This window comes from Camelus dromedarius, chromosome 4 (genome assembly GCF_036321535.1).
Source record: "Camelus dromedarius isolate mCamDro1 chromosome 4, mCamDro1.pat, whole genome shotgun sequence".
Classification (NCBI taxonomy): Eukaryota; Metazoa; Chordata; class Mammalia; order Artiodactyla; family Camelidae; genus Camelus; species Camelus dromedarius.
In genome coordinates this window covers 97,240,328-97,249,727 of record NC_087439.1, presented here as the reverse complement: position 1 = coordinate 97,249,727, position 9,400 = coordinate 97,240,328, and the positions used below count along the sequence as shown (strand labels likewise).

Here is a 9,400-nt window from a genome sequence, read left to right as displayed (position 1 = left end):
CCGTCTACCCAGAACCGTGAACTCCTTCCAGGGCAATACTGTGAGCTGGTTCTCCGAATTCTGGGTCCTGTGGTCTACCGAGGGCAAACGGGTGTGAGAGCCACGCTTAGCACACGGGTTTGCACAGTCAGCACTCTCCCCGGGAGTTAGGAGTGGCTGGTCTTGCCCCAAGTCTCATGGACTCAGCGGGGAAAGAGAGGACACCCAGACGAGTTGGTGCCCAGCAATTCTGCTCATCAGTAGAAATTAGTGAGAGGAGGAGGAGGAGTGGAGAAAAGCTTGTAATACATATAAATTACAAAAAAAAAAAACCCCTCGAGTTATGAATAAAGATTTTGAATCAATGGAAGAAAGACAGCAAGTCCAATTAAAAACAGAAGAGTCACATAGCTGCTTCTCAAGGAGGAGCCAACTGGACACTAGGTGTATGAACGGGGGCCGGTTGTTTCAGCACCTGGGGGGGGTGCCCACTGAAAACATCTGAAGATATCCAAAGGGGCGGGAACACAAAACCCTGAGCTGTATCCACAAGGTTCATCGGTTGGCTGGTTTTTATTGTGGAATAAGATTCTGTTGTATAGATGTCCTGCAGTAGACTTGTCTGTTCACTCGCTGAAGGACCCTCAAGTCATTTCCAGCTTTTATAATTATGACAAGAGCTGCTGTAAACGTTCGCGCACAGGTTTTGTGTGAGTACACACTTAGCTTCGTAAGCAACTGCTGAGCTGTTTTCTGGAGTGACTGACAGTGCCCCGGAGTCCCGTTTCCTTGCATCCCGGCCAGCACTGAGTGTTGGCACTGGTTTGCTTTGGCTTTTGTTTTTGTTTTTGTTTTTAAACTGAGGTATAGTCCATTTACAATGTTGCATTAGTGTCTGGTGCTCAGCACAGTCATTCGGTTATACGCGCGCGCGCGCGCACACACACGTATATTGTTTTTCACTATAGGTTACTACGAGGTATCGAATAGAGTTCCCTGTGCTGGACAATAAGGCCTTGTTGTTTATCTATTTTGTGTATAGTAGTTAGCATCTGCAAATCCCAAACTCCCAGTTTACCCCTCCGTCCCTCCGGTCACCATAAGTTTGTTTTCTGGCTGTGAGTCCCTTTGTCACTGGCTTTTAGTTGAGCCGTTCTGACCAGTGTGCAGGGCTGCCTCATCATGGTTTGACTGCATTTCCCGACGGTGAGTGGTGTTGCCTGTCTTTTCTGTGCTTTTGGACATCCTTCTACCTTTGCTGAAGTGTCTGCCTGCCCGTGTTGTAATCAGTGCATCCTTTGTTCGTTCCACTGGCTTTCCCGAGAGCAGGAGAGATGCTGGCAGGTCCGGGTACTTGTGCACAAGAAGGACGACCTCCCTGCTGCACGTCACCTCTCCCCCCCCCCCCGGGCCCCAAACACAGCGACTCTTCCAGCAGGAGCAGGGCGCCCCCCCCGCAGCCAGCACAGGCCTCTAGGTGGTGCGCCTCCCGCCAACAGAGACCATCTTTTGGAAATGTTTGCAAGGCGGATCTGCTTAGGCTGAGGCTCATACAAAGGCGTGCGCGTTGACTGTAAATGGGGCAAAAGTTATCTTGTGCCAGAAACTGGGATTTCCCTGCCCCTTGTGCATAGCCACATTCAGGAGCCCTGAGATAGAGCGGGGTCCCCACCAAGTCCGTCACCCTGGACCAGACCACCTGTGACAGTCCCTTGTCCCCCAGCAGGGGCCATGCCCCTCTCTGGCCCCAAAGGGAACGGGGTAGCAGGGGTCATGATGGGGACAGTGCTGTGTGGCTGGAGACTGAGTGGACAGGGGAGGAAGCTTGGTGAAGAGCCTGGACACCTGGGCGGGGCACGGAGATGGTCAGCGGGGAAACCTCAGCCAGGCGTCAGCAGCAGGGCCCAGAGGCCCTGGACAGGAGATCCCTTCAAACTGGCAATGTGGGGCAGTCACGGCTCCGTGGGGGCAGGGGAGTAACTGGAAGGGAGATTCCTGCTAATTGGCAGTTACAGCTCCTTGGGGGGTGATAATTGGACCTTGGAGCCCCACGTCTGTGCACGAGGGGGAAGGAGCCAACAGCCGTTCTTCCCGGCGCCTCCTTTAAACCAGCATCACTCAAAGCTCGGCTGGCCACCTCTCAGGACCCCTCAGGCTACCCCGGAGGCCGCCACTCAGGGGTCAGTGGGCAGAGAGGAGGGGCTCCTGGCCTGCGAGAGGCCAGGAGTGCCTGCAGTTCACCAGGTAGGTTCCCGTGGCCCCCTTCCTTTGGCTGAAGTGGCTGGTCCTGCAGCCTCTGGACCTGGTCCCTCCAGGGGAATGGTGGGAGCAAGGCCGGGATCGAGATGCCCCGTCACCACCACTGTCTGCTGGCCCTGGTCTCACAGGTGAGGACTTCCTCCCTCAGCGTCGCCTCCTTCCCATCCGCGTGTCCAGCATCCTCCCCCTCTGAGCTCTGAAGCTCCCTACGGGGGGCTCAGGCACGACTCCCACCACCCGCTTTGCCCCAGGGAGCTGCCCCCGCCCCCCACTGACTCTGGGGACCTGGGAGAGACCCCTGCCGAAGGTCCCCTTGTCCCTGCTCTCTGCCCCAAGGTGCTCTCAGGGTGCTGCCCGCCCTCCCTGCGCCCTGCATCTCGCGTGGTGTCTCCGCAAGTGGGCGCGGATGGACCTTTCAGATGCGGCGCTTTTCTGTGTCTGCCCCGGTTTGCTGCAAAGCCGGAGCTGGAGAAGGGCGCACAGGCTGCTGCTGCCTCCAGACGCCCCCACTTTGCCCACACCCCCATCGGGGGTGCCCACGAGGCTCAACAAAAGGGGCCTCTGCCTGGGGGGAGGGCTGCCCCCACCGCCCCCCTCCACCATCCTCCGCGCTCCACTTCTGTCCTCCCTCGTGTAAACTTCCACTCAGTCCCTCTTGGATGAGGCCAGAGATGAGCTCGCACTTGCCTCACAACGGGGAAGTTTGAGAGCTATAAGGAACGCACAGGAACGCGGGGAGTCACTTGCCTTAATCACACTGCTCCAGCCCAGCGGACGGGGGGTCTGGGCGGTGTCCATTCTCAGAGCCAGTCCTGGTGCCACCAGTCCCCCTGAGCTGACTCCCCGGGCAGCTGTGGCCCCAAACCGCCACATACGGTGCCCACACTACGAAGACCAAGCTCTAACATCTCCAACACCAGGCTCGAATCCCAGACAGAACCCAAATCCACCCCCGCCAGCAGGTGGTCCGGGCTGCACACCTTCAGTCTGGGCTGGACTCTGTGCGTCTGGTGATTTGGAGCGGGGACACGTTCTCAGCTGCACCTTGTGCTGGGTCCCTCCGCCCCCCGGCCCGTCCCTCTCCCGCAGCTCACGCCTGGGGCTGGAGCGTGGCCCCCAATGCGGCCACTAGACATACTGGGAGTTTACTTGCATGTTATGAATGTTGTTCACTTTTCTGTCCTGTTCCTATTGAGTCCTGTTCCTTCCACATCCTCGGTGTCTCCAGAATCAGCTCCCTGGACTCCACCCTCGCAGACATCCCCCACAGCCCTCGTCCAGGCTGCGTCTCCGCGCTCCAAGTGGTCCTCACCTGCCGTCCCGACTCTGTCTGCTCCATCCTCCACATAGCAGAGAACTGGACGCAAACCCCCTCCTTCACTAGAGCCTAGATTTCATGAGGGCCGGGGTCTCGGGCTGTTCTCTCTCCCACTGACCCCCAGTGCCCTGAAGCAGTGACTGCCCGGTGGTGGGCACTCCGTCGGATCAGGTGGGCGGGTAAGTGGGGAGCCCTCCCCGCCTCCTCCGTGAGACCCAGACATCATGGCCTTGTTCACCGGGTCTCCCCTCAGACCCAGGACATCCCAGAGCTCGCATCCTCCTCTCGCTCACAGACGTGCTCTCACCTCTGCACCCACGCCCTGAAACCTCCCTTTGGGGGGCATCTCGTAGCAGTGCTGGGAGCTCAGTGAGCCCTCGGGGGGCATCACGTCTGAGGCCTGACGGACGACCGAGTTCCGCCGGTGATGGGGCGGCAGTGACCCGAGCTCAGCAAGGTGCTCTCAGGGCCGGGTGGTTCCTCGGGCAGGGTTCTGTCCTTCACAAGGGGACAGGCGTGAGGAGCAGCAGGGGGTCTGTGCTAAGGGCAGCAGGCGGATGGGGCTGGGAGAGGGATTTGCACTCAGTTCCCTGCTGCGTGGAGGATGGAGCAGATGGAGTGGGGAACAGCAGGCGAGGACCGCCGGAGTGAGGAGCCTGAGCCTGAGCCTGAGCCTGAGCCTGAGCGAGGGGCGGCTGGGCAGAAGCCCGAGGGGACGGACACCGGGGAGCTGATTCCGGAGACGCGGAGGACGTGGAAGGCACAGGACCCAGCCGCTGTTTAGCCAGGGGGTGGGAAGGGCGGAGCCGGGCTCCTGGCCCGGGCAGCGGGGGGGACAGTGGTGCCCTGGCCTGAGGTGAACACCGGGAGGGCGTGGGCTCCGCGGCCAGCGGGGAGGACTCTTGTCATTGGCTGGACACGTGACCCGCAGAGAGCCGAGGAGGGGACGGGGCATCTCAGGTGGAGACTCGGGGTGGGTGCCTTTGCCGAGTGAGGACAGTGAGAGCGGAAGGCTGGGGCCACAGCACCTAGTGTGGCGGAAAGGCACGTGGACAAAGGACTGAAGCACTAGTGACGGGCTGGTCACGGGCGTCTGCGGGACCTCAGGTCCAGGCGCGTGGGGCAGAGCCGGGGGCGGGGCTGCGGGTCAGGAGCCAGGGGCGTGGCCGCGGGGCGGCGACCAGGGGCGGGGCTGAGAGAGGGCGTCTCTCTAAGGATGAGACGGAGGAGGGCTTGACGGGGAGACTGCTCTTCGCTTGCAAGACGCAGTCTCAGAGACGGATGACGGCTCAGCGGAGCCAACAGCAACGGGGAGGAGACACAGGGGGAGAAAAGCGGGGCTGCGGGGCCGGAGCGGCGCGGGAGGCTGGGCCTGAGGAGGAGGCGCATCACCGCGGGACCCCGCACCCACAGCTGGAACCAGGTGACACAGGAGTTGGCAGGTGCCAGGCCAACTGAGGGGCGGCCTGGGGAGCCGGAGCGGTTCTCACCGCGTCCAAAGGGCCCGCCTCTCGGGGTGCGCGGGGACGCCCCCCTGTGTTGCCCCAGATCTTGCATTTTTTCAAGAGAAACCGGAAATCTGTGCTTCTGTGTGGAATGTTCTGATTTTCCAAAACGATGGTCAAAGTGAGGCTATAAAGAGTTTTCTGGGGTGAGGAAGGAGACTGCGCAGCGGTAGAGCGCATGCTCAGGGCGCACAAGGTCCCGGGTTCAACTCCCCAGTGCCTCCGTTAAAAAAAAAAAAAGAATTTTCTGAAATGAAATGTAGGATGAGACGGGGGCGTAAAACGGAGCGGGGCCGGGAGGGGCCCTCAGGCTCGTTCAGTTCTCACTCTTCTCCCCCCGCGGGGCCCGCGCGCACGGGCGCTTTGGCCGTCGCAGCCTTGTCTTCTGATGTGACACACGAAGAAGAGGCTTTTTTTTTTCTTAACGAATGTTTCACCAACGACTGTGCATCACTGATTAAGCGATCCACCCTTTCCTCCCTAATTGTATCAGGGGAGCTCTGACTTAGGGCTCCCTATACTGCTTCCACACTGCGCCGTTGATTAAACGGCAGCCCTCGTCATTCCTAATACTTAATTTGTTGAACTATCGGTTTCACAGTTTCCTGTCTCCAAAACGGCACATTCCTCTTCATTAATCTGCTTTCTTTTTTCTGAGCTTTCTTCACTCTTCCCATCTGTTCATACTTGCAGACGATTTTAGGAATTATTGCATTGTTTTAAGAAAAATAAAGTTTGGTGAGATTCAACCATAATCGAGCTAAATTTTAAAATCTATTTGGAGATACTGACAGCTTTGCTGTATCTTTTTTTCATCAAGGAACATTCTAATTATTAACTGCAGGAATACAGGCAGACTACAGAGTTCACGTCCATCTGAAATCCCACAGTCAGTTATAGTAATTCCAGATTTTCTAGATGAGAAGCCATGCTATCTGGAAATAATGACAATTTTGTCTGTTTCTTTATCCATCTTGCAGTAGGTAGTCGAGGGCAGTGTTGTTACACAGCAGCGGTTTCGAGAGGGGACCCGTCTTCCTCCTGACCTCGGTGGCTGGGAGTGACTCTGGTATTAACTGTGGAGCTGTTACCGGCTGTTGACTGAGTCAGAGATTTATATATTAAAATGAGTCACTTATTTGGGATGAAAAATGTACAAAAAATTGGAATCGTTTTAAACCAAAGCCTTTTCCACAGCGGCTAGGCTCTCATGCGATCATTTTAGCAGCTCCACTGGCCTGACCACCCCCTGGACCCCCGAGATAAACCAGGCTTGCACGTGGCACATGCCCTTCCTGTGCTGCGGGTGCTGCCCGCTGCTTTTACCTGAGCTTTCTAACTACAGTGAAAAAAAAAAAATAGATCGTTGGCATATAGCTCCCTTCTGCGCAAAGGAATTTGCCGCTTTGTGAAATGAACTGGGGAGACATTTCCATGCTCTGTGACAGTTTACAAAACGTGATGGAAATGGAAGACTCATGCCAGTGAAGTGTCTGGGGGCCACCGGCTTTCTCTGGAGCAACTCCGACCATCCCTGTACTCCCATCACGGTCACGTGGAGCTTCTTGTCTTCCTGTGTCAGTTTTCTCAGAAAGTCGTCACTCTGAGGCTCTAACGTGCCTACCTCCAGTCGCGGTCTAAGCTCCTGCCGTGGTCTTCCTCATCTGCATGATGAAGCCGTAAGTGAACACTGCCTACACCTCTGCCTTTTCTTCACAGTAATTCTGTTTATTTTGTGACTTTTGTTCTTGTCACCTGTTAGGGTAGTGACAGAGGGCAACCACAGACTCTGCCCACCCTAAGAACTCCGAATTCCCAGCCACACCCAGATGGGTTCATGTTTTCTCTTGGTGACATCCCACGGGAAGAGCCGCAGCCTCGGCGTTTGAAGACCCGTGTGACCTTGGGTAAGTCCGTGACTCCTTCACTGCGAGCCTCAGATTTTCATCTGGAAATGGAGCTGTGAGCCTTGTTTTCCCGGGGCCACAGTGAGGACTACAGGGAGTGATTTATGTGAGTACACGTGACACGGAATAAAGGCGACGTGGTCCTTTCTGACTCTAAGGTCCCACCCGCAGGATGGAGAGTGTGCCGGGGCAGCACAGTTCTGGAAACACTGCACGCAGGAGCCCTGCTTTCATGTCCCCCTCACAGTCTCCTTCACACCTGCCCCGTGCGGGGCACCTGGCCCCTCCCTCAGCTACAGGCCCCTTGAGGACATTCTAGACACCCTCCTCTGATGCCTTAGCCACCCCCTGCCTTCTCTTTTCTCTCCTCCAGAACTGTGTTGACGGCCCCATTGCTGATAGCCCCTCCGGATCTTTTTGCTGTTATGGGGTTTAATTTTTCACTCCTTTAGATTATTTTAAGGGGGACTTGAGATGTCACAGAGGGAGACATGTGACCACCTCCTCTCTCAGCCTGGAGGCTCCTGCAGCCCCACCTCCGGCCCCGTGCAGAGCCTGGGTCTGGGGTCTGGCTAACCTGGGTCCCGTCCCCCAACCATCCCGTGAGCCCGACTGGTGTCCCTTCTTCTTATAAAGTCCTCTCTGGAACCAGGTGATTAAAATGATGATTATCTACGGACCAGACGGCCCTGGTTGTGCAGAGCTGTGCTCGTCCATCATTGCTCTTAGAGTCCCTGGAAAATTCCAGGTTCTAAAAGCAACTGGGCAGTTTCAGGACCACTGTGGGAGAGCTGGGGGAGGCAGTGGGCACTCTTAAGAGTCACGGGCCCCAGGAGACCTAACCTCCACATTCAGACGGTAAAGGCTTCACTTGGAGACACTTTCTGCCCCAACCCCTGCTGCTGGTGGAGCCAGGGCCCCATCCTGGGCCACAACGCCCCCAGGTTGAGCTCCGCTTCCTCTCCCCAGCCGCCCTCGCCCCCGCCTGGCACGAACTTGTCCTGCAGCCCTGGGCTCCTGGCACAGAAGGATGAGGGGCGAGAACGTGAGCAGGGTCAGCGCCTTCGTCCTGGCGGGCTTCCCCACGGCCCCGCAGCTGCAGCACCTGCTCTTCCTGCTCACCTACCTCTTTGTGCTGCTGGAGAACCTGGCCGTCATCCTCACCGTCTGGGCCAGCCCCTCCCTCCGCCGGCCCATGTACTACTTCCTGGGCACCATGTCCTCCCTGGAGATCTGGTACGTGTGTGACATCATCCCCAAGATGCTGGACGGCTTCCTCCTGCAGCGCAGACACATCTCCTTCGTCAGGTGCATGACTCAGCTCTACTTCTTCAGCTCCCTGGTGTGCACCGAGTGTGTGCTCCTGGCCTGCATGGCCTACGACCGCTATGTGGCCATCTGCCACCCCCTGCGCTACCGAGTCATCGTGACCACGGGGCTGTGCGTCCAGCTGGTGGCCTTCTCCTTCGTCAGTGGCTTCTCCGTCTCCGTGATCAAGGTCTGCTTCATCTCCAGCGCCACGTTCTGTGGCTCCAACGTCCTGAACCACTTCTTCTGTGACATCTCCCCCATCCTCAAACTGGCCTGCAGACTTCTCGACGGCGGAGCTGGTTGACTTCATCCTGGCCTTCATCATCCTGGTGTCCCCGCTCAGTCACCGTGTTCTCCTACGGACACATCACCCTGGCCGTCCTGCGTGTGCCCTCGACTACCGGCCGGTGGAGAGCCTTCTCCACCTGTGCCTCCCACCTCACCGTGGTCACCATCTTCTACACGGCCATGATCTTCATGTATGTCCGGCCCCAGGCCATTGACTCCCGCACCTCCAACAAGCTCATCTCTGCTGTGAACACTGTCCTCACCCCTATTTTGAACCCCCTGATCTACTGTCTGAGGAACAAAGAATTTAAGGACGCCTTTCGAAAGGGCTTAGGTCGACTTTAACAGGAGCACAATTAAACGTCCTAAAACCCAATTTGTGGTGATAATAAAATAACATTAATATGGCACTTTGTGTTTTTCAAAGTAAATTTTTCAATGACATTTAGCAAACCTCCAGAAGTGTGTGCAAATCATAAGCCTTCACCTGGATCTGTTTTCACAAAAGGACTACACTCCTGTCACCAGCACCCAGATCAAGAGTCAAAGGCCCCCCTCACACCCCCGACCCCAAAATGTGCACTGTCCTGACTTCTAACACCAGATACTAGTTTTGATGGTTCTGAGGGTTTTGTGAATGAAGTCACGAAGGACGCTTTCATGTCCGGCTTGCTTCATCCGCTGTGATGTCTGAGTGGATCCTTGATGTCTCTGCATGTAGTGAGAATCCACGCATAGAACGTGTAACAGTCCAACCCACAAATACATCACGATGCCTTCACGTGTTCCTGCTGGGGTAGTGGTGTGCACACTGCCTGTCACAGACAGCACTG

The 9,400-nt window shown here is 56.8% G+C and overlaps 1 protein-coding gene across 1 annotated transcript; it reads left to right on the top strand.

Moving 5' to 3' along the window:
* The first annotated feature begins 7,998 nt into the window (after positions 1 to 7,998).
* Positions 7,999 to 8,912, top strand: LOC105105390 (olfactory receptor 6B2). The gene is given in 3 exon segments (XM_031452555.2): positions 7,999 to 8,555; positions 8,557 to 8,619; positions 8,621 to 8,912. Coding segments are annotated over 3 exon segments (912 nt in total).
* The last annotated feature ends 488 nt before the right edge of the window (positions 8,913 to 9,400 follow it).